General features: G+C 38.4%; 1 protein-coding gene and 1 long non-coding RNA gene across 2 annotated transcripts in view; both read left to right on the top strand.

Moving 5' to 3' along the window:
- LOC118453279 overlaps positions 1-6697 on the top strand; it is a 27031-nt gene extending 20334 nt beyond the window's left edge. Inside the window, exon 3 of the long non-coding RNA XR_004843201.1 lies at positions 6632-6697. This is a non-coding gene — a long non-coding RNA (uncharacterized LOC118453279). The remainder of the gene's footprint in view (positions 1-6631) is intronic.
- A 156-nt stretch (positions 6698-6853) lies between these two features.
- On the top strand, positions 6854-25081 carry CYRIB (CYFIP related Rac1 interactor B). The gene is given in 12 exon segments (XM_035903423.1): positions 6854-7434; positions 7436-7614; positions 7733-7815; positions 13803-13924; positions 15631-15736; positions 16801-16937; positions 17558-17635; positions 17734-17850; positions 18925-19004; positions 20202-20328; positions 21149-21219; positions 24254-25081. Coding segments are annotated over 12 exon segments (1257 nt in total). The 5' UTR covers positions 6854-7341; the 3' UTR covers positions 24318-25081.
- The last annotated feature ends 297 nt before the right edge of the window (positions 25082-25378 follow it).

Here is a 25378-nt window from a genome sequence, read left to right as displayed (position 1 = left end):
CTGGATCCTATAGGCTGTCCGCCCTGTGGTACCATGTGTTGCTAAGGGCTGCCTTGGATTCCAGCTGATGTGGGCTGTTTATTCACTGTCCTTCCCCCCGCCGCCCCGTTCGTGGCTAGATACTACAGGCAGAAATTGTTCAGTAATCCTTGAAACAATTGCCAGGCTGATAGGATTACTATTTTTATAGAAAAATATAGGGAGACATTCAGCTGGGTTTTTGTTTATGTAGTAACTCTCTGACTGTTATAACATTTTTAACATTTTTATATGTAACTTTATAATGTTTTAATGCTATAAGACTTTTAACACTGTACTTTTCACTTGCTATTTCACCAAAATATCTCTGAATCAGAGGTTTATGCCACACATACGTGAAAATTTAAAAATCAATCCCTGGAAGAAATGTTTGCTCTTTCATGACATGTGCTTACCATATAGCGTCATGCTTACCTTCCTCCTCCAGACTCCACAGCATGGATATGAGGTTTTTGTGGAGTACAGTTTTTCCTACACTGGACATCCCTGTTCAGTTTTAAGCTTTACTAAAAGTAGTCTTGGGAGTAGAGTATGCTTTTTCCAAAAAGTGATCTGATGTTTTCTTGAAGCAGGCATTCTTCAATGGTCGCCAACACATTTTTTTTCAAGAGTAAGTTTGCTAGCTGCTCACCAGTTGCAAGCAAAATCTTGTACAGTTTTTCTTTCAGGTGTGAGAGGGGGAAGTTTTAGAGCTTGTCTGAATTTAGTTGCATCATGTATTTCTATTAAATTTCCCCTGGGCTTAGCTTAGGAGAAAAAAAAATACTGAAATGTGTCAGGGATGTTTTCAGCATGAAGGGCATGCGTGCAAGGCTTGTTTTGAAAATATGCCTTTGCTTTCCGCTTGTCTGATCATGACACTACACGCAACATCATACAACCCCATAAGGCTGTAATGGGCCAAATCATTGTAATCAAATGTGGCATTCTGTATGTCTTCCTCTGCAACTAGGTCAAGTTTAAACCATGTTCTTGGCTTGCGCTCTGATTTCCCATAACCTGCTCCACGTGGCTCGAGTATTGTGTGGGAGTATAGAGCATGCCAGGAGAGATTCTGGGCAGCTTCACAGGGACAGTCAGTTTTTAGACAGACTAGTGGTTTTTTTTCTGCTCTGACTGTATAATGTCGGATTCATGGCAAGAGAAAACTTCCGTGGTCTAAAGTGTGCTTTTACTGAACCTTACACTCTCAGTTTACCTAATGAGCCACATTTGGACGCGGCACTATAAAATCTTAAAATCAGGAAGACCCCCCTGGGAGAAAAACCAGTTTGCAAGTTTTGAAGCGTGATTTATTCTGAAAGAGAATACCAAAAAAAATTGGACAGAGGTTAACAATCTGAAGCTGTATAGGAACAACTAGGTAGTTACTTACACTGTACTTAAGGCTGGGCATGTGAATATTTTGATGTTGGTGACTGCAATATGCAAAATTCCTCTTGATAAGGATTACAGCTTCAGCGTGGATTTTGTTCCAGTAGCACTGGAACAACTGTGGATCGAAAGGTGTGCTGCCACCCACAAAAGTCCTATCCAGTCAATGTTCTTTGTCAGCTATTTGGCTCTGGGACAAAGCCCAGCTGTAGAATATGAAACTCAGGCAGTACTAGCAGGCTTTGGTCTTTAGTAGTAGTAAAGTTGTTGGCTTTGGTCTTTATGTAGGCTCAAATCTTGAGTTGGGGGTGACCAAAGTGGTAATGCGCTCAAGAAGGATACAGATAGTGCTGGAAGATGTTCTTGACTAGACAACGATAGCTCAACATCAGGGCTAGTTAACTGGAACCGCATCTGACTTCTAAAACAGTAATCCTACTTACTTCAGCTGAAGTTGTGGACTTTCAAGGACATAAGAGAGTGCTTGATAAATCAGTACCAACCGGGTGTGCCACTATTGGTGGGTTAATTACCAAGATAAGTCTTCCTAGAACTATCATAGAACTACAGTGATGTTTAAGGGCAACAAATAGCAGTAGAGGTCCCTGAGGATGACTGCAATGGCTAGTTCTGTAGACTGTTTGGTTTTTTACTACATGTGGGTTTTTATCATCTTTAATAGTATTAATATTTAATATTATTATTATTATATATTTTATAAGTAAGACAACCAAACTATACAATAGCCAGGATGCTTACCTTGAATATTAGAGTTCTTTTTAAATCCCTGTCATGCCTAAATACAGCAGGGACTTGACCTTAACACCTCCGTGGTCCCAGGGAGGTGCGCTGATGCTGTGCTCAGTGCTCTCTGTGTGTCTGCTGGTGGTTTAATTCCAGCTTTCTAGCTGTGGAGTACTGCAGCTGATGAGTGTTACGTGCTTTACCGGCAAAGGCGATATGTATGGAGGTGTGTACAGACCTTGCTGTCTACCGACAGCAGTGCGCCCAGGTGGCCAAGAAGGCCAACAGCATCCTGGCTTGTATCAGGAATAATGTGGCCAGCAGGACCAGGGAAGTGGTTGTGCCCCTGTACTCGGCATTGGTGACACTGCCTCTTGCAATGCTGTGTTCAGTTTTGGGCCCCTCACTACAAGAAGGACATTGAGGTGCTGGAACATGTCCAGCGGAGAGCAATGAAGCTGGTGAGGGGTCTGGAGCACAAGGCTGATGAGGAGTGGCTGAGGGAACTGGGGTTGTTCAGCCTGGAGAAGACGAGGCAGAGGGGAGACCTTGTTGCCCTCCACAACTGCCTGAAAGGAGGCTGTAGCAAGGTGGGTGTTGGTGTCTTCTGCCAAATAACAAGCAATAGGATGAGAGGAAATGACTTAAGTTGTGCCAGGAGAGGTTTTGATTGAATATTAGGAAAAATGTCTTTAACTGAAAGAGCAGCCAAGCATTGGAACGGGCTGCCCAGGGAAGTGGTTGAGTCCCCATCCCTGGTGGTGTTCAAAAAAACGTGTAGATGTGGCACTTTGGGACGTGGTTTAGTAGGCATGATGGTGTTGGGTTGATGGTTGGACTTGATGATCTTAGAGGTCTTTTCCAACCTTAATGATTCTATGATCAGAGACAGTCATGGACCTTCTTTCATTTGTTTTGGGCCCAGCAGAAATGTAGATGATGAACCATCCTGAACAAAAACAGAATCTCTAGTAAATCTGGATCTTTCAGGAGCCTGAGGCATCTCTGAGCTAGGTTGCTTTCCTCTAGATTGATACAGGTATTCTGGCATGGCAGCCTCACAGAAAGGTCAGTTTTCCTGTAGGGTTCCATCTGCATGCAACAGGTCAGCTCCTCTTGCTGCTTAGGTATATCTTTTGAAGCAAAATAACCTCAAGAAGCCATCTAACCTGAGCATGTTGACCTACAGCTGCTTCCATGCATCTGGGAAGCTCTATGCTGTGACACCATGGTCTCGTTTCTAGAAGGCTGTTTCAGAGAAGAAACTAGTGCTTAGCATCACCAGAAGAGTAAAATCGTCTCTGTCGGATCTTGCATTCATTACCTTCAGTGCTAAGGAGGGAGAAAGTATCTTCCCAAGAAATGCTAGACCAATTATATCATCTCAACTTTTGTCTAAATTGAGTTTTCAAGCTCTTTTTCTAGCTTCTTAAAGTCTGACTTTTTGGATTGCAACTTGGAGGAATAGTCATTTTCACAGTTCTTAAAACATAGCAAATCCCCTGGTGTTAAGGAATACTCGAGATCCTTGAGTAACTGTTAAAATTCATCCTGACACAAGTTTCAACAATAACGTGTTTGTCCAGCTTCTGCTGGATTCCCATTCACTCCATAAAAACTGAATATATGGTGAATGTTCTGCGAAGAAAGCAAATGTGGTCACGTATCTTGTATGTGACACTGTGACACGACCAAAGTTCACCAAGATTTTTTTCAGTATGCTGAATGCATGAGGGAGGAGGTCTGTTACGAACTTTATTACGGACAAGTGTTCGTTCAGCTTTGTATTCATGTAAATTGAAATGTATTCCTGTATCACACGGTGTCATCTTGTTGCTGTTGAAGTTGAATTAATCCGTTCTCATCATCTTCAATTTCTCTCCTTTTCTGAGAGAGGCTGTTCACTGAACTGTTACCTTGAGGTCAGTTGCATCTTCTGCTTGAATTTGTTTCACCTCTACTGTTTCATTGTAGTGCCAAACCTTTTATTGTGCTTCTCTATTTGTTAAACTCGCTCCCAGGAAAGAAACCCTATATTCATACTGGCAAATTTTTCTGAGGGATGAAGCTCTTAATGAAGGTATTTGTATTGCAAAACTGGGTCCCCGACCCCCTACTCATTTTAGGAAGTGGTAGGGATTCAATTAAACAATCTGTTCTGCAGTGGCTATATGCTCTTCTGTAAACTTATCTTCAAAATATTTCAAACCTATAGGCATGCCCCTACTCTGACCTTCAGAAGCTACGTTATCCGATATTTAAACCACATTCATGACCCTGTCAACTCTTAGGAGACTGGTTAATATCAAAACAAAGGCAAAACCGATGTAGAGGCATTTACTTGAGGTATTGAAAATATTTTGGTGGAGGAGGGGATGGTGCAGCTGAAGAGCTGCAGCGTGGCAGTGATTGTAGGTATAGCTAGAGTTCTCTTCAGGCAGCACCATTTACTGCTATGTATTTGCTACTTGCTTGTTAAAGTTGGAATTTACCTGTATTTCACTGTTCTGACATCGAGGTTTGGTTTTTAATCTGAATCCACAGACATGATCAGCATTTGATGGCTTGCGCTTTTGGCTTTTTATTGCCCCCGTTGAAAATACTTGTTAAAGAATGCTTCTGTATTCCAGCTTTTTCCAGATTATGAATGTCCGCGTTGTTAGGGAGTGGACTAAGTGGCTTTTTCAGTCCTGTGTTACAGAACATGCTTGCAAGATACGGAAGAATAGTCTCTCTGCCTTCTGATGGTGCTTGTTTACACAGCATTGGTGCACGTGTAGCATTTGAAGCATTCACTAAGCTGTGGAATAGAAAGCTCTGGCAAAGCTGCCTCTCTGAGAAACGCCTTTTGATGGATTAATTTTTAAGATAAGTGTCTACACTGGACACCCTAATTTAAAACTTCCTTAAATAATGGGTGTTTCTCAGAGGCTTGGAAATCTGATCAGACTTCCCAGAAAACAGAAATTCAAATGCTTAGGAAGCAGGACTTGCATTTTCTGGCATTCAAAGAAGAAAGTTAAATGTGCAAAAAAAAAAAAAAGCAAGCACACACCCAGTGAAGAGGTTCTATGTGCAGAATCCATTGTGATCAGTTGGATTATACTCAAAGTTGCTTTTCTAAAAATCTACATTTTTAACTGTTGTGTGGTCGTTCTATGGAAGTTGTTGGAGCAAAGCCTAGTGTAATTAGTTGTTGGAGCAAAGACTGAGTAATTTTCAACAATTGGGGATTAATTCCCACTTTCTTCTCTAGCTTTTGTTAATTTTGTGATTTACTGCTGAATCTTGTGGATCTTGTGCTGTTCTTAGTCTGCTTATCCCTCACATACCAGTTGCATTTTCTTACGGAACTCAAAGAAATCTAGCAACACAGGTTCTGAAAATTAGTTTTGCCAGACAATTTGTTCTGACTTCACATTGCTTCAGTTTTCTTGATTCTGAATAAATAAATTAATAATTATTACTGTTGTGCTACGTCCCTCCAATTAGAAATAAAAAAAAAGGGGGGCGGACACACACGCATACACTGGTAAGTTGGTATAGTTACACTAATTTGAAACTTGATTTTTAGATCTTTATGCTTGAATCCACATGTCAGACTGTTGAGAACTTATTCTTAAATAATTTGAAATCAGGTTTTTGGGTAGTGTCTTGTGTTTGTCTTGCAGCAGCACTCCAATGAACTGATATTTCAGGGCATTCAGGTTTTTAAGTTTATGTTTCCAGCCTCTCTAAAACGTGTGAGGTTCCTTGAAAAGGTGCCTTGTCATGAAGTGCAGTTTTCGTAGTCCTACTGAAGGTATTGATTTCTGAAACTTATGCTAACGTTTTATACTGTTTCATTAATTTCTGACCTAGATTAATCACTATTTAATTTTTCTTCCACTTTTCTTTTAGCTGGGATGTGACAGCAAACATGAGAAGAACTGTTGAAACTTGATTATCTCCTGGTTTTGGAAAAGTCTTAACGCATTTAACTTGTCGCTTTATGTGATTTGACAGGGAAAAACTGTTCATTGGCCACAGATGACTACTACTAAGAGGCTTTCTGAAATTTGTTTTGGATTGTGGAGATATGCTAAAAATCAGGCTTATGATTACACCAGTTCAATTTGAGGTTGCTTTTGTCCTAAGCAAAAATGGCTTTGTTGGCTAAGGGTTGCTGCCGTTATGCAAAACAATTGCTCAGTCCTCATACATAACATAATACTTTACATGTATTAAACAAAGCTGAAAAAGAGCCAGTATTTTTGTCAAAGCTATAACTTAATTTTTTCATTAATCACTCCTCTCTGAGAAGAAGGGGAGTGGAAATGCGCTGTGTATAGTACACGTCTTCTACTTACCACCAGAAGGTGATTAATCCAGTGTGCAAAACCCAATGGGAGCCCTGCTCCGGTGAGCCCCAGGCGTGTACTTAAGATAGGAAATGGTTATTGGAACTTAATTATTTTGCCATTTTTATTTTTAGGTTTGCTGGCATGGGTAATCTCATTAAGGTGCTAACCAGGGACATAGACCACAATGCAGCACATTTTTTCTTGGATTTTGAAAGTAAGTCTCTCGGCCCTTCACAGCTGGTGCATTTTAAAATGGTAACAGTAGGGTTGCTTATACCTGCTGCAGTGAAGGCTAGGGGACTCAGTTGCACATCTGCAATTGGAAAAAGAGTTGCATGTGGTTTTTCCATTCCTTTTTTCCACCCCCCCCTCCAGTAGTAGCCAAGCCACCATCATGCTACTGTGTAAATTTTTTCTTTCCATGTGCTTAGTCATTTTTGGGTCTCTGTGGTCAGTGATGTCCATCCATCTGCCTGCAAATCAAGTAATCATAAAAAATTCTGTCAGTATGCCTTAGTAATCTGTGCTGAGCAGTTTCTCACTGTAATCCTGTCTTATCAAGAGTGAGTACTAAATCATTCCTGATCCTGGCTGGGTCATTCATGGTGCAGTTAATGTGTATTTTTTACATCCGGAAGTCCAAAGTGGAATTGTCAGAGCTTCACAAATGTTTTAGGCAACTTGTGTAAAAGATCTGTGGCATACTTGCATTAGCATTTTCTGCACACTGGAATGATGTCTCTTGATGCAGTTTTCTCTAATGACTTTCTGATAAAATTATGAGGGCTGAGAAAATTAAAGCTGTTTCCTTCTGTTGTCCCATCAGGTGAAAATCTGTAGCATGGCTACCATGCCAATGTTTGCAAATGCGGTACTTAGCCCTCAACATGGTACTCCTGCTCAGGACACTGGTGCTATGGTGTACCGGGACAGAATTAGTCACTGGCAATGCCTTCAGTTGGAGTTCTGTCCCTTTCCAAAGGGGCGGCTGTGAAGATGTCGGTGACGTAGTCACTTCTTACAGGAAAGCTGCATTGCATCTCTGGGATCACCAGCTGTATGTCCTGGAGGTGGGGTCTCCCTCCACCCATCAGGGCAGCAGCCTGAAGGACGGGTTCGTGCCTGATGGAACTCTCTGGTCTTCTTTTCCCCCACTGCTTCAATCAACTATATTTGGGCTGTTCCTTCTTGTAAAAAGAAAATTTTCTTTTCTCTCATTCTTGTCTTGGCAGGTACCTTAACATGGGGAACCTTCTAAAAGTTTTGACATGCACAGACCTTGAGCAGGGGCCAAATTTTTTCCTTGATTTTGAAAGTGAGATGATGATTTTATATATCTATTACTCTTTGCCTGCAGTAGACTGCATTTGTCATGTACTAAATGTATGGTTTCACTTTGCCATCCTTCTAACAGCTTTGCATGCCTGAGCTATGGATAATTGTTCAGCAAACTTTTGTAGAAAGCAATAATGTGTTTTAAAATAACCTCAGTTTCTAAAATGTAAAATCTTTATTGGAGGGAAGGCTTTCAAATTGTATTTTACTGTTGGAATCTGATACGATTCTTGTTTTAAACCAAAATTCTGTTTTGCTTTTTATCAAAATTCAAAAAGAAATTGAATTATTTGAAGACTTACTTAAATTGCAAGGAGATACATGCACCTTAAAGGAAAGACTGAATATGAAACCCAATTCTCTTTTCTTCTCTTGGAGTGTGCCACTGCATACTGAATAATGCTGCATGTGCAGATTGGCTGGCAACAGCTATTCATAGCTCTCCAACATCATCATGTTCAAGGTGTATATGTGAACCTCATTTGATTTGGCATTGAAATCTGACAGTTAACCTCGTCCCTCCTTAAAAGGAGGGTCAGAGAATATAGAGACAAAACTGCTTTTGAAAAGAAGAGGTGAATAGCGTGTCTGATCAATGCCAAGCCTTCTGGAAGGTTCACATATTTCTGCTTTTAGTTTTTGTTGCATGATATAATATAGCCTAAGAATGGCAGGTAAGTGTTGTTGGCTGCTGCTGCGCATGTTTACCTACTTTCTTTTGGGATATGCTGTGGCTTTTCTCAGCTGCACATAAGTAAGCATAAAATAAGAAAACTGATGTTCAAATACATTTTGTCCACATAATAAAATACAACGGAGTAGCATAACAAAAGAAATTGATGAGGTATTGTGACATGGATAATTTGAGATTTACTATTTCTTCTTTTGTTCCCCCAAATTACTTTTTAGTTGTGTTTGATGAAACAGTAGCAATTGGTTATATTAGTTCTGATGTGAAAGCAAATGCTTGGAGAAATATGTTTTTGCTTCAGTGACATTTAAAGTTAAAACTTTGCTAAACCCTTTGCCTATACTGTTGATTTTATCAATTGTCTCTTCTGAATATATTGTTATTGGAAGATGGTAGCCGTACAAGTTACTCATAAAGGGAAGATAATAAAGGGCTGTGTTCAAAAAATCAGAAAGCAAAACTCGTTTAAAACCATTTCAAATCTTGCATACCATCAGAAATAGGTACAGCTTAGTGAAGTAGGGAGAACTGATACGGGAGAATACTGGAGTTGTGGAGCTCCAGCTTAGTCTGCAAATACCATTTTATTGGACTAAATGAAATTGAAGTTAGCTGGATACAAAAGGCATAATTCTAAAATCAATTGCAATAAAAAGTGTTGCTATTTTTAAAAGAACCCTATTGATTCTTTAGCTATCAATTTTGGTTTAAAGTGCATGTTTTGAGCATGAACAAGATTTGGCATGAGAGTAAGCAGGTTGCTGACACGAAATGTTTACATATGCAGTCAAATTAAGTGACTTATATTATGGCTGAATTGTTAAAATGTTCTTTATTCATTTTGGACCCTATCCTGCATTTGTTCCTGCTGCTATACTGTGTATCCATGCTTCTTTCTACTCTGTTTCAGATAGCTTGCCTTGACAGGATCTTGGCTTTGACACAGTCAAGATCTTTCTTCAAGACTTGGCACTTAATCTTGTGATACTTAACATTGTGTTTTTATGTGGAAGAGCAAGTAAGCTCTGTATTAAAAACAAATTTGCCAATTCTGTGTTACGCCTGGCCCAATACAATACAGTTTGAAATACTTTGTTCTTAAATCCGTATGTATCTTTGGAGTGAACGGGCTAGTTAAACAGCTCTTGCACAGTACTATAAAGAGCTAAAAATCTAATGTCCACAGAGTTTTATAGGGATACAAACTCCAAATTTAGAAAGGTTTTAGACTAGTTTTGGAGCCTTTTTTTTTCCCCCCCAGATATTTATCTTGGTGCTAGATTCCAGAGATTTTTGTAACTGACTATCAGAATACATGCAAAAAATGTCCCGATAAATGATATAATGAGCTTATAAAGGCTTTTCCTTGCCTTAACACTGATTAAACTTACGTTTTCTTTGGTCATTCACTATTTGAAACAAATAGTTGTCTTAAGTATTCTACTAAAGTCTCTGCAGTGCCACTTTAACGTGAGCAGAGGAAAATGCACAGCTTTAAGGACAGTATTGTTAACATAAAACAGCCACCTACAACGTGGGAAACTTACAGCTCAACTTTCATGTTGGTGTCATTACTGTCACAGTGCAAATCCTTTCCAAATTTTCTGATTTGAATAGTAGCTGAAATACAGAGTACTTTGGGTTGCAGATGGTGATCTCAAGCTAGCACTGAAAGTATTCTGCATGACCTCCAAAGAACTTGGCTAGGTTTCAGAGGAGCCACAAAGATAGCATTCTCCATAGTAATGATGATAGAGATGAATAAATTATTTCATCTCCATCAGTCTGGGATTTTTCTCTCCCTTGCTTGTGAGTTTTGTCCCAGCCAGTTTCAGATGACTTGATGTGTTCTTCCCTGGGAAAAATCTCAGTTTAAATAGTGTTTGCTGTGCAGCATAAACTTTTAACCCCAAATTTCTCTCCGCACTAGTTGTAGGCTAGCCAAATATTTTTTTAAATAGTCACTAAATGTGTGTGTTCCCCCCATGCAATATGTTGTCATACTTCCATAGCATTTAGTTCACATAACAGTGTTTGTATATTGTTTCAAGTCTACTCTTTTGTCTTTAATACGTTATCGTGTGAGCTTTCTGAACTCTAAATGTATATTGCATCTAGTGTAGTACTGTTCTGATTAAAATTAAAGATGAACTCCCTATTTACTTGAGGGACCTCAGCCTTCACTTTTCTTAATATTAGATTAAAAATGGGAAAGTTGTCCTGAATAACCAGCGGTCGGCTGCCTTGGCAGCAATATCTGACCTCGGAACATTTCAATGAGCTGTGCTGTGCTTACTGGATTTGTTCTTTCTATGGAAAATGTGGCCAGGTAAAGGCAAAGCCGCCTCATAAAGTTGTAGCAGGGATTTACATCCATGAAGGGGAAAGGGGAAATCCCTGAAACTGTATGCCTCCTTCAGCCTGCTGTTTGGATGCCTGGCATTAGTGGTTGCTTTTCCTTAGTTGTCAAGACTAACTCCAGAAGTACAGCTCCCTTTCCTGCTCTGTGCACTCCACATTGAGGAAAACAGGTTCTACAATTAGTGATTCTCAAGTGAAAGTCCCGTAGCTTGAGTCCTCGGGTACATACTGGTATGTGGGAATGCTACCTCCATCTATGCAAGATTACAGCAGCGCTTAGAAGGAGGAACCTTTCCTTCTTTCGCCATCTGTGGTGGGCTTTCAGAATACAGTGCTCTAACCTGCTCTGAGAAGCAAATAAACTAATTGCTCCGAACCAGCTGGCACTAGGGCTTGAAGATTTTCTATACTGTGCCTTTTAAATCTATCCTAATACATCCTAAATGTATTGTGAAGTGTGAATATAAAAGAATTTAGGTTTACTTTTAAAATTTGAGCTCTTTTCTAGGTGCAGAAGAATTAGAGATGGGAGAGGAACTTAGTTGGGACAAATCAGGTTTACAGCTTTCTTCTGTTGGAGAGGACTAGGTGCACCAAAATAAAATACACACCAAAAGAAATAGTGCCTACTGGATTTAAAAAAATGTATATTTGTAAGTTTGTTATAATCAAACAAGCAAAAAACCCAAAGAAACCCCACCACCCCAACAAATTTAAGTATAAACCATTGTTTTAGGTTTCCTGGAACATCTTAAGGAGATGAAATACAGTAGTTGGCTTATTGCATCCTAAGTGAAACACACTAATAGGGGTATTGAAGGTGTTGACTTGCATAGCCAGCTGTTCAGTGAAGACCACATTAATTTGTATCTGGAAGATGATTTTAATTTCTAAACTTGGAAGGTCATGGTACTACATCTGTTCTGCTTGTCGGTGGGTTTCAAAATGAAGAGGAGTTCTTGTGGGCCCTTCTGCTGTGCCCCTCCACCCCCCATTGAGTATTGAACTGTCCTTACTAGAGAAGGTAAAGAAAAAATGGCATGAAAAATTAAACAGGGAAGAGATGTGCTCAGTGTAAGACGATCCAAGTGGCAAGTCTTGATTGCATTATTTAATAACACAATCTGGAATGCTACAGAGTTTCATGTTTTAGTCTGTATTTCACTATAGCATTTCATGTTTGTGCATGAACTGCTGCCAGTCAACTGGTGCTTACCTGTCTGCTCTTTTCTCTCATTTTTTTGTCTTCATTTCTTACAGCAGTCTTCAGCAGCTTTCAAAATTATAAATGTGACCTTTGTGATGATCTGAAACACTGGCCACTTTTACTCAATGCCTAATCAATGTGGTGCTCTTAGAGTTTTTGGTTTTGTTGGTTTTTTTTTTTAAAGGAGTGACCAGCTTTTTTTCACCCATGTTAATTCTTGATGGTTCTCAAAACATCAGAGCTAAACTGTTGCAAGGTCTATATATGGGCATATTTGCTGATAATGCCCACTCTCTATGCATTAAACCATAAAAATTAAAGTACTATGCAAAAACTACAGCAAAATCCAGACAGGCAATGCATGTGGAACTTATTTTCTCCTCACACAAACTTTGTTTTCTGATGGTTTTTTTTCTGGTGTGTAACACTAGGAAATTGTGATTTTTTTTTTTTTTTTTTTTTTTTCTTTATCATGTAAGTATGTACCTAACTTCCATCACTGTTAGTGGGAGTTTTACATATAGATCATGGAAAAAGCACTTTTAAAAGATGTTTTCTAGTCCCTTTAAACTGCACAAAATGATGAGGCTATCTTATCTGTAGATAGCTTTTGTTTGTCACTATAAAAAAGAATCTATTGTTAATACCCTGAAATACCCTGACTTTTGGCATTGGAAATCCTAGATTAAAATATCCTGATACTTATTTTATAAAATATTTTGCCCATGTAAACAGAGAAGTGGTTTGGGGTTTGTTTTTTGGGTTTTTTGTTGGTGTGGGGTTTTTTTTGTAAGAGCTTCAGCAGCAGCTTCAGTAACTAACTAATTTTTTTCTTTATATCAGTCTAAAAGGAACTAACCTTATAGCTTAGCTTCCATAAGAATTCTAGAAGAAATATTGATCTTGTATCAGGTAAACCAGATCTGAGATATTTGTACTAGATGATTGTTTTTAAAGGCTAAAGCCTTTTGCTGATTCTTCTCAAAACATACTTCTCATTGAATGACATTTCTTTAAACATGTATGTGTAGCTTTTTGAAATGATCAAATACAATTTTGGAAAGTTTTCAGCTAATTATAGAAAAACTGGAGACAGCATATATCCTTAAAGAGGAGAGAGGGGAAAAAGAGAACAAATTTACACTAGATCTTCTTGTTCTCAACTCTGATTTTGCAATTAGTGCAATAAAGAATATGTTTTGAGAATTAAATATATAGAGAAGTAAAAGATACGGTTCTTTCCCCAACCAGTAAAAGGGGACGCAAGGAAGATGGAAAATAATCTGATGCAGTGTTTCTAGATAAGAGTAGACATGAAGACCTCCTGTAATCTCGGCAGTGAGTGTGTCTTTTGAGTGCTTACCTAAGTCTCTTCCATTGAGCTGGTACGGCACTCTAAGGTGAAATTGATGTGATAGTCAGAAAGGTGATTTGTCAGTATTTCCTCTCTTAACCCAATTTTAAATAATTCAGGAAAGATAGATTCTAGGTGAATTTTGGGGATGCTAAATGAAGCTAAAAGACTACTAAAATGAATACAATTACTCTCTTGGAGTTCTTCATACCTTGTAGTAGCTCTTCAGAGAATGAAAATTCTTGATGAGTTGCTGCATGAAGAAGTTGTCCCGTAGGTGATGGTGTGCCTATTGAATTCCATATTGTTGTTAAAAATACATATATATATTTTTTAATATGTTCTGCTGTTTAGATGCCCAACCTACAGAATCTGAAAAGGAAATTTATAATCAGGTGAATGTAGTGTTAAAGGATGCAGAAGGAATACTGGAAGACTTGCAGTCATATAGAGGAGCTGGCCATGAAATACGAGAGGTGAGCTAGAGCGTTATGATTCCACGCAGCCTGTGGTTGTTCATTGTCTGATCCTAACCAAATACTGCTGGATTTTAACTTTGCTTGCAGGAGCTGTTTTGGCAGAGCATGTTGTCTATTAAAATTGCTCTCTTGAATGTCTGCTCTGGAATGTTCCTTTTTAACAGTGAAACAGATGTCGCTTGTTTCAATAATATTAATGCACATATGTAATAGCAAACAATGCTTCTCAACCTTTCTATGGAATTGGTGTCATTGATTGTTTTTTTTCTTTATATTCCCACGTAAGCTCTTCTTGAGTTAGTGGTGAATTTGGAAAGAGCATGGCATAACTACCATGCAATATTGAATAGTGTTGATAACTTTTTGTATGCTAATTGAAGAAATCTGATGTGATCCTAACACAAAAGACATCTCATTTTCAGCCCCTTTTAATTGGCTTTTATTTACTGAAGTAGATGCTTGGAACAGAAGCAAAGTTTCTTTACAGTGTGCCACTCCATTTTTCCTTTACCTTTTAAGAACAGATTGAATAAATACTCTCTCAACCCCCTTCCCTTCTTTCTCAGATGCAGCAACGGGGCTACTTTGCTCCTAAAGTGAGGCGTTACTGTAGCGTACTCTTAAGAAATGCTAGTACATAGGAGGAGTCTCTGCTCACTCTAGATGAATTTGAGGTACTCAGAGCCATTCCACTTTAAAGTTCCATGGGTTTTTATCCAGTCTCTGTTGAATGCATAAGGTAGGTTTAAGAGAGGGTAACTGTTACTCAAAACCCTTAGGAAGGGAGATAGCTTATTTGTTCTTCAAGGAAGGAGCGTGTTCAGGGAGAAGCTGTAGGGTCTGGCAGGAATGTGTGTCTCATCAATGAAGCCTACAGCTCCCATGGAGAGGGAAGAGAGATGCTTCTGAGAGGAGGTAGACATCGCAAGAATGAAACTTCCTAGGGACCAGAGAGGAGTGTGCTGCAACTCACAGCCCGGGGTTAACTGAAACAGATATTTGGAATCAAGGAGTTGACTGTGAAGATGCAGTGGGAGAGTTATGAGCATTTTTATTTCTGTTTCCTTAGTAATTTTTAGTTGCTAAGTAGTCTAGTTTCTATCTTAAAAACCTGGAGAGGCTGAATTTAGGGCTTTATCTGTCTGGGAAGCTTACTGTAAAGAGAAGGTCTATGAATATACACCTCAAAGCTCTGTTATCTACCAAGACATGGTGTTGCTTTCATGTTGATGATTATGCTTAAATGTTCCTGCTGTAATAGCATGAATTTCACAGCAAATTTATGGTGGGTTTTTTTTTTTTCTTTGCAAATTCAGAAATTGATGATAGATACCAACATTAGGATGAGGCTTTGATCACTAAACTGTTTTGCTCGGAGGTACCCCAATAAAGTTGTTGATTTTGGTTAACTAGATCTGGTTCTGTAAACTTCCTTATTTGAGTAGCTTTATTTTTAACAATTTCTTTATACTCTTTTCAAGTTGCTTTCCTACTCAGGGTACTTATTTTCAACACAAGTATTTAGAGCTTTTTGGAACAGACATGGGTTAGTGTTTCAGGCTTGTGTTTCAACTGGAAACTTCTCAGTAGATAGAATTTTTAGCTACTAGCGCCTCAAACAATTGCCCTGCATAATTTTTTTTAGTAGTGTGTCAGTTATTCTTAATCTAAGCATACATTTTTCCCCTTTTTTCTAATTTAAGGCAATACAGCATCCCAATGATGAGAAGCTGCAAGAGAAGGCATGGGGTGCAGTTGTTCCACTAGTAGGCAAACTAAAGAAATTCTATGAATTTTCGCAAAGACTAGGTAAGCAGAGTGATATTAACTTGGATTTTTGTCGTCATTAATTAGTACATTTGGCATATACAGCTGTGTTCACATCTAAGTCAACCCCTTGTTAGTAAATAAAAGCTCATATTGCATAGATTCCTCCCATACACTGGGTTGGATCTTATATCTGCGTACCATCTTTGTGCATGTGAGAGCAAGTTTGCTTCAGTGAATACCTGGGAGGAGAGAGGGAGAATGGGAGCGTTCTTGTAATCCTCTTTCTCTACGCTGTCAGTAACTCTGGAAAGCACTAATGAGTTGATTATTTTGAAAATTAGTAGATTAATTCATCAGGAATGAATTCTGTTAATGTTTCTGATACCAAGAATAATTAAAAGTGACTGTATTATTCCACACAAATAGCAGAAGTAATTTGGTCTGTGGAAATGCCTGATCTTGATTCATGCAGGTGCAATACTTAAGATGGCACTTCATGCCTCTTACAAAACCAGCTTGACTGATGTTGTGTCTAAGATAATAAAACCTATTAGACTTGATTTGTGTTTTCACAAACTTTCTGTTGTTACCTCACTTTTAGACAGTTATTAGCATAGCTCATGAAAAAATGAGCTCAAAAAATGGAAGCTTTTTGCAAGCAAGTTCTGTTTTGTTAAAGAGGTGAGGTATTTTTCTTAAGGTGATGAGCAGGAAATTGGATTATAAGTTTATCTTAAAATCAAATAAAGCAAGACTTTTGCTGATAAGTATGTACCTCCTGAATTCTGTGTTATCTTAAAGGCTGCAGTCTGCTAACAGATTACTGAAATATGTTTTAAACAAGTCGCAGGCAAAGCTTGAATAAAGCTTTTCAAGAAGTTTTTTCATGGCTGTCAGTGCTGATTAGACTTAGTCTTTATAGCCGTTTGTAAGTAAATATGGTAACATTGGCAGATAGAAGCAATTCATCGAGGCCCGTTATTATTAACTACCATGTATTTTGGCAGATGTATATTTTAAGTCTAGCATGCAGAGTATCAGTCAATAGAGATAGAAGAAGCAGGTGCAGTTATATATTGCAAAACACACTTCTCTCATTTAAGAGGCAGGATTGCGAGGCCTGTTGGGAGCCCTGACAAGCACTCCATATTCACCAACGCAACACCTGGAGCGAGAGCAGGCTCTTGCTAAGCAGTTTGCAGAAATTCTTCACTTTACACTCCGATTTGATGAGCTCAAGGTAAGAACTTCTTGTAATTTTGTAAGCACGCAGGTTAGCAAAAAGAAAGAGTCTTACTTACTGAAGCAGTCTGGGTTGTTTTATTCTGTTCTAGAATAAAGCATGCAGTAGATATTTGGGTATCTACTATGCTCGGCTTGCTCGCATGACCTAGAGTTAGATTAAGCTGGAAAGCAGATGAAATACCATATTAGCTTGAGGCAGTTGTTATATTTCAGTTCATATTAATCATGTTTCTTCATCTGAATTGCATATCTCTTGGGATAATGCTGCTGCTGCTTTTAGTATGTGCACACCCATAGTCCAGCTATTTTCTTGCTAATGTGCAAATAACTAAGCTGAAATGAAATTATTTTGCTGGTCTGCAATTTCTAGTCAAACTAGAAAAGCCCTTTCTTTCAACCTACTAATTTCAAACTCCTATTTAGGAGACTACTACTTTCTTGTTCTTGTTAGATCTTGTTCTGAAAAATCTGAGAATTTAACGAGAAAGCTTTGTGTTCTGCACATCACTTCCTGACATGTCACAGGCCTTTTTACTTCAGAAGGGTGAATATTTTCTTGTTTTCAGTATTATATTTTATGAAAACTTGTCCTTATCTATCTATATATCTATATAGATGACAAATCCTGCTATACAGAACGACTTCAGCTACTATAGAAGAACTCTGAGCCGTATGAGGATTAACAATGTCCCAGTAGGTAACCCTTGGATGAGATGAAATGTAATCTTACGCTACCACTTATCTTTTTCATGTACGGAATAACTACATTCTTTTTTCCTTCTGTTTTATAGGCAGAGGGAGAAAATGAAGTAAATAACGAGTTGGCAAACAGAATGTCTTTATTTTATGCTGAAGCAACGCCGATGTTGAAAACCTTAAGTGATGCTACAACAAAGTTTGTGTCAGAGGTAAGAGGACAAATTCATGGCTTGGATAATGTACTTAAAGCGCTGCAGGGCCAGACATCATTTTGGAACATGAAACTCTTCTAGCAGGCTTAATCTGGCATCTAGAAATCAAACTTGGTTTTTGGAGCCTCAGCTAGCCACCTTGTGGATGCATCACAAAAAGTTACTGGATAGCATTACAGCACTGGTAGCAATGGCTTTCCTCAAGGAGAGCGGTGGGAGAGGTAAGTATGTTTGTTGCCTGTGTTTTGGTGGTGGTTTAGAGCAGAAATTTCAGAAAATTGAAAAGGAAACAGCTTGATTCTCTGTGCTTGAAGTAGGGAACAGAATTTAAATGTAGCTTCCTTTTCTCCCTCCCAAGACACTTCTGTTTCACTGTGTAAAGTCAAGTATGCTTACGTTATTCCACAAGAGGGGAGGAACCTGAACTGGAAAAGTATTCCAACATTTTGATGCATCCCTTATTTATTCTTAAATATTAGTGGTAAAGTCCAGTCACTACAAGTATTGTGCTTCTCTTCTGATAACTGTGGTGATTTTTGTCTTACATGCAAAGAATACACACTATTTCTTAATAAAAAATAATTGTACATACATGACTAATGGAAAGATACATTTGTATTTTAATGTTTTTTCGTAAGTTCTGTATTACATTTGAAATGCCTTGAGAAAAATGGCCGCTTATTTTACACTACTTTGAGATGTTTATCTGCAACAATTTTAAGGCTTACTATTGCAGCAGATGCATGTATTTGGCTACAGAAATTTCTGTCTTTAAAGAGCAGGTTAGATGATTCCTTTAAAAATTCCCAAAAGTCAATAGTGTCAAGGGTGTATTTCTTTAACTACAAACAAGCAAGCAAAACCCGTCTGGTAGACTTTGCTCTGTAAGATGCTAATCTGTGTTGTAACATTTTTAAAAAACAGTGCAACGCTACCCATCTTACTATAGTTGTGTTGATGTTTTTAATTCCTCTAGGAGGAGGAATGCCAGCAGGCCACTGGTTTAATTTAGGGTTTGTAGTGTAATGTTTCACAATAATTGAATTGGAAACTGTTTATCTTCTTCTGCAGAATAAAAATTTACCGATAGAGAATACTACAGATTGCTTAAGCACCATGGCTAGTGTGTGCAGGGTCATGCTGGAAACCCCGTGAGTATAAACAGAGCTTGTGTTGCGTATGAATCATCCCTGTATTTTAGATATGATTTGTGATGCATAAAGTGAAAGAAATATAATTGGAGTAATTGGGAGCTGTGGTGTTTTCTTTTTACCAACTTAGTTGTTTACCTTGACATGGAGCTGACTTGTCTCATTTTGCTAGCCATGCAAATCATGCGGTCTACTTTTCTGAACATATTAATATTTAAAAATAGAATGGCTATGAAAGCTAGACAACCTCTTGGCACTCTTTATAAATGGTTTTCTCATGTATAATTCAGGAAAATACACTATTTGAGCGTGATTGCCTAGGGCCTCTTGAAAGAGGGGTTATGGGCAACACATTGGATGGTACCTCCTGGCAAGCTGGCTTCGCTGGTGGCTGTAACAACATTACAGCGACCCTGTCTGGGGAATTATGAGATGACTTCTAGGCACGAAGGCAGTCTGTTGTCCGCTCTAAATGTGAGAGGCGCTGAGAGTATGAACAAAGAGTCAAACTAAACGTTGGTGTTTTATCTGTTTCTTCTGGGTTCTAAATAGTTTCCTATCAGTAAAATTACCCAGGTGTGAGGTATGTCTTACTTAAACTAGTTTCTGTCCAAATACCACAGTACACTTGTTTTGGAGCACATTAAGAGCTCCAAACATTTATATTCCTATCCTTCTCAGGAATGGTCTGTCCCATTCAAAAAAGTAGCTCAGCATTGTTGATTAATCTTGCTTTTATTTGCCCCTTCCTCCCTGCCCCGAGTCAGAAGTTCGGGTTGCATGTATATTAGAGGGTGGTGGGGAAAAGAGTAGGAAGTGTTGAAAGCAAAGTTAGTATGTATTGTTTTAATTTTTTTTTCTTAAAAAAATATATGTGTATATATATACCTGAAATGGTGTAGCAGCAAGGTGCTATTTTAGGTTTGAGAGAATCTTTGTTAATCTCCAGATAATGCTTTCTAAGCAGTGACCTGACTTGTAGGCAGGTTATTGAAGGGAAAATGGAAAACTCTCAAAAGTTTGTGGGGTTGGTGGGTTTTGGGGTTTTTGCTTCGTTTGGTTGTGGGTGGGTTTTTTTTTTCCCCCCCTCTGAGGATTTGTAGTAGGATTTTCCTCTTTTAATGCTATTTTGGGCATTGCTAGTATGTACTGTTACCTTGTATTTGATGGATAATAATCTGCATTTTTAAATTACAGTGAATATAGAAGCAGGTTTACAAATGAGGAAACAGTATCATTCTGTCTGAGGGTAATGGTGGGTGTCATCATACTCTATGACCACGTGCATCCGGTGGGCGCTTTTGCCAAAACTTCAAAAATTGATGTAAGTTTATTGTTACTAAATAATCTTTTGAGTAGTTAAGTTATACGTATGTAGGCTCCTTTTCTGTCCTCCAGGCTCTAGTAGCATACGTACAGTTTGGATTGATGCTAAATGAGTAATGGTAGCTGCTAGCAAACCATATATGTAAGTAGTGAGAAATACAAACCAGGCCTTCAGACACATAAATAGTCATTGTGAGGCCATGAAAAATATGTTTTGATGGAATTCTGGTAGTGTCTTGAAATATCTGTAAACAGTGCTTGTGTTGAAAGGTCCAAATCAGAATGACTGGAAATAACAGCAGCATCTAGCTTGCTTCTCCCTACCTGGTGAAAAGCTAGGTTGTAAAAAGCGTCATCCACCAGTCTTCAAGTCTTTTAACTTTCTGCTGTTGTTTGATAGTAAGCCTATGGAATACATGCTGTCACTGTATGCTGCTTTGTGGTTGTTTCAAGTGGACTGTTACTTCATTGTATTAGCTACAGTCTGTTGTTATTTCACTGGCTGAATGTACGCTTTCTTAATGGATTTCTGATAAAGGTTCTTGTTTACAGTTCCTTTTTTTAGGTCGATAAAGCAGAGCTTGACATCACAGTTGCATTGTCTAAAGATTTGGAGATTTTTAAGTAACTAAGCCATTCTGTCATAAGAAAATGTGATACTGAAAGCTTAATTCCTTTCTAATGTCAGGAAAATGTCTTTATACTGCTGCAATTTTAAAATATTTTTTCTCTCTGACAAACTGAATATAAAACACTTCTGTAAACTTAGAAGGTATTAACATGAAAAAAAAAAGTGTATTTTTTTTTTTAACTCCTAGATGAAAGGATGCATCAAAGTTCTTAAAGACCAGCCTCCTAACAGTGTAGAAGGCCTTCTAAATGCTCTCAGGTACGCTTAGCCTTTTATTTGAAATATTTTAATGTGAATTTTCATGAATTGTCCAGGGCAATTCCTTCAGCCATGAAGTATTCAGTGTTACCGGTAAAAGGTGAATGTGTTACCGGTAAAAAAAGAATACAGGCTTCTTTCCAACCTGTTCTGAGACAGGGTTGTGTGAAGAGTGAAGCGGCTGTGTTTCAAAAGCTAGGTTGTAAAGTTGCAGTTGTTCATTCTAAGATAACTTTTTGCATACTTTAGCTGTATGCAGGCTAAGAGTGAGTCTGCAGAGGTGAGCACAACAGAGTAGACATTGTACCTGCAGTTAAAACCGATGGAAAAAGTATAACACATACTGGAAGCTAACTAGAAGTTAACTGTGATCACAGTTGGAACTACCAAACAAGCAAATGAGCAGCTGCAGCACACACACTGTGACTTGTGCCAGCTTATTAAAGAAATGGCTGAATTAGTTTGCATTGCCCATATCCTCAGATGTGTGTGGTTTGACCGTGGCTTAATGATTTTATTTGTTATTAGTAGAATATAAGAGCAGTTTCATGTGATCATGGTTTCACAGGTAGCTTCAGCTACCTAAGGCAGATAGGTTTTTTGGTATGTAACTAGAAATTGTTCCTCTTTCATGAAGTATTTATAGCAAGATACTAAGGCAAGATTCTCATTGTTTCAGCTGTAGAATAGATGAGACCAGAAGTTGCCCCATTAATTAGAGAGGTAAAGAAAAACAGTTCTATATAGGAACCTAAAAACTGCTAATTTGGGTCATAAAGCTGTACCTGACATTGCTAACACGTTCTTCGTGGGGGTGTCCAGCACCAAAGGGGCAAGTAGTGTGAAAATGTGATAGGCAGATGAAGTAACTGGGTTTTATTATTCATGCACTCACTTTGAAATGTGGACGCTTTCATTTGTCTTGCCTGGAACTGTGCAGTTGTACTTTGGTTTTCTTATCTGTAGTGAAACTGCTTTAATTTTTAGTGACAAGACAAGGGGTAATGGTTTTAAACTGAAGCAGGGTAGGTTTAGACTAGATATAAGGAAGAAGTTCTTTACAATGAGGGTGGTGAAACACTGGCACAGGTTGCCCAGAGAGGTGGTGGAGGCCCCATCCCTGGAAACATTCAAGGCCAGGTTGGATGGGGCTCTGAGCAACCTGATCTGGTTAGCGGTGTCCCTGCTCCTGCGGGGGGGTTGGACTAGATGACCTCTAGTGGTCCCTTCCAACCCAAAACATTCTATGATTCTATAATTTCATTTGCCCTCTTTTTTTGTGTTAAGGTGTGGTAAGAAGTGAAATAATGTGGTATTATAAGTAGCTTCACTTGCAAAGTTTTTTCATACTATTAGCTAAAGAAAAAAAAAATATCTGAGCTTAATTTGAGACTTCATGCAAGTATTTCCATGCCTAAATCATTTTGTTGTTCATCTCTGAACCTCCTGGACACTATCAGTCTTCTGGATGGCGATTGGTAAAAACACAAGATTCCAGAGGGGAAAATGCTAGTATTAGCGTTTGTTTCCTGACTACTTTACTGTGATTGCAGCTGCAAACAAACAGCAGCCTTTACTGATGCCCCGTTTTTCCCCATCATGGTTGACACTATTAAAGTACATGGAAAGTGTTGTTCAGGTTCTCACTCCGTTGTGTGTTGCTTTGTGGTTAGTAGTGTAAGTTCAGACCATGCTGTCATGCTGACCTCTCGCCGCACCAACCTACTTCATGCATGCATGCTTTAATGGTCCTGGTTTCATACCTTTGATTATTCATTTGGGTAGGATATTTAAATCTCATTTGGGTAGGATATTTAAATCTCATTTGGGTAGGATATTTAAATCACATTTGGAATTGCTAGGAAGAGATGCAGAGGTGAGCTGCTATGTGAATGTGTGGTGAAAGCAGATTCAAGATGATGTCATGAGAAATTAAGTCCAAATCCAAGTCTTTGATTCTGGAGGACTGTTAGAAGTTCTCATGTTTTCTCAAGAGATAGATATTGTGTCTTAAAAGCAAATGGGAGGTGATATGGATTTTAGAGGGAGATCAGCTGTTTACAATTTGAAATTCATATAAGTATTGCAGTAATGTTCAGCTTTTTCACCTGGGCAGAATACCAAGTGCAATAACTCTTCAGAATTTTAGAAAACCTTAGGCCTCTTGATTGTGGAAAGTATAAATTACCAAGAAGTACTGAAACCTATATTGATACTCATTTCCAATACAAAATGTCATGGTATATTAAAGTGAACAACTGAAATACCACTGCAGTTGTGGGTAACAATGGAAGTGCTAATTTCACATGTTAAATATAAGTTACAGAATAAGTCTTTACTGACTTTTAGATTGCAGTTAGGGAAGGAAGATCAGGAAAATTAATCACAGAAAGAAGCCAGCGTCGAGGATATACAGTACTTTCTTTTAAAGTAAGAGATGACTAAGTTTTTTTTGTAGTGATTGAAAAATGTGCTAATATCCTAGAGTATTTTGAAGGGGAGAGGGGCTGCAATACACACGTGCATACTCTTTAGTTTTAGCAGCACAGTTACTTAACTAAACAGGAAATTAGGCTGGAAGGGGATTAAATCTATTCTCATTGTGGGATTTTAAAGAGGTTTGGTCACTGGAAGTTCTGAAGAAAAGTTTCTGAAGCTGTGTTTTATTTGAAGATGTTTCCTATGGACAGAGAGCTCAGAGTTAATCTTATTGATAGTAACCTATCACAAGTGGCAACAGGAGTTTACTATAAACTGGCCCATGAGCCCAAAAGCCAACATCCAGCTGAGGCTTGTTTTTAACTCCCCTCGGTGCGTAGCTGTTGGGTTATAGTTCTGACCGATAATAGCATTTTCTGATCTGCATGTCTGACTTGTGTACTTGGTAACCGTGGAGCGGGTGATGATTGGTGGCTGAGGGTTTTACTCTGGTAGTCAGGTTGAGCCATAAACAAGGAAATAACATATTTGTTACGCTGCAGTAAAATAGCATCTATGCTCTTCTCAACTTGATTTTTTTTATTTCTGTGTTTAGGTACACAACAAAGCATTTGAATGATGAGACTACCTCCAAGCAAATTAAATCCATGTTGCAATAACAATTACCTGGAATTTGCTCCTGCTGTAGACAGACAGTATTCTGCAATGACTGAGATGCACAGATTTTCTTTTTAGTGATTGCAACTACTATCTCGTTCATTCTTGCTTTTTATTTTCTCTCTTCCTGTTTACCCTTTTTTTTTAATCACTTTCTCGTTCTTAAGTAAGCTCAGACTTCTTTTCTGTGCCAAATCAATGAAAATTATCAGTTCTGGAAAGTATTTCTACTTTTCAGAACAGCCATCCTATGTGGCAGCTAATTATGCGTTGCATTTGGATTTCTCTGTACTGGGGAAAGATTTGTGACTTGAACTAAATATTTTTAAACTTGTGGTTTTTTTCTTTTTTTGAAAAACTAATATTTAATATTGCTTCTTCTGCATGGCAAGACTGCCTACTTCTGCTATTTAAAAATCCCTCGATGACTTCATTTTCTATTGCAGCTCATTTTCATGTGCAACCATGAGGAAACTAAAAGCAGATTTGTTTAAATTAACTGTGTTTGTACAAAATGGTACCCAACACAAAGGTTTTTTTAAATGAGTAAAAACTGTTTTGTTTAAAAGTTACGTTTGCATTTTGACTCATTTTTGTAAGGATGTATGTTGTATGTTTAACCTTTAATAACTAACGTTAAACTGTGGTGTGTGCGTAGCAAAATTACGTATGCATGTTCATGTCAAATGATTGGCTGTGGATAAGATAATAAAATCAGCTTTCATTTTTCTAAGTGTGGTTTGATTTACCAGTATTTTGAGTGAGATGTCTTCGTGCTCTTTGGATTTTTACAAAAAAATAAATTTATAAATTTTATATAGTGAAAACTCTGCTGTTTCATTGCCAGTAACCCCTAGTCTAACCCGCTGCTTTAAGCCTGGTGTGCTTCAGGGTTATTGCTCTACGCTCTGTGCTGCTTCCCTGTCCCCAGACGTGTTACTCGTGAAGGGTTTGGGGAAAGAACTTTGTGCAGTCCCTGTAGATCCCAGTGGATGTTGCTGAAGAACCTGGATCCTGGCTACCCATGTTGGTGGCTCGGTACAGTCGCCAGAAATGACGTTCC

The sequence above is a fragment of the Egretta garzetta genome, unplaced genomic scaffold (assembly GCF_000687185.1).
Source record: "Egretta garzetta isolate BGI_Z169 unplaced genomic scaffold, ASM68718v1 scaffold50, whole genome shotgun sequence".
NCBI classification, from domain to species: Eukaryota; Metazoa; Chordata; class Aves; order Pelecaniformes; family Ardeidae; genus Egretta; species Egretta garzetta.
This window is presented reverse-complemented; position numbering and strand designations above follow the sequence as displayed.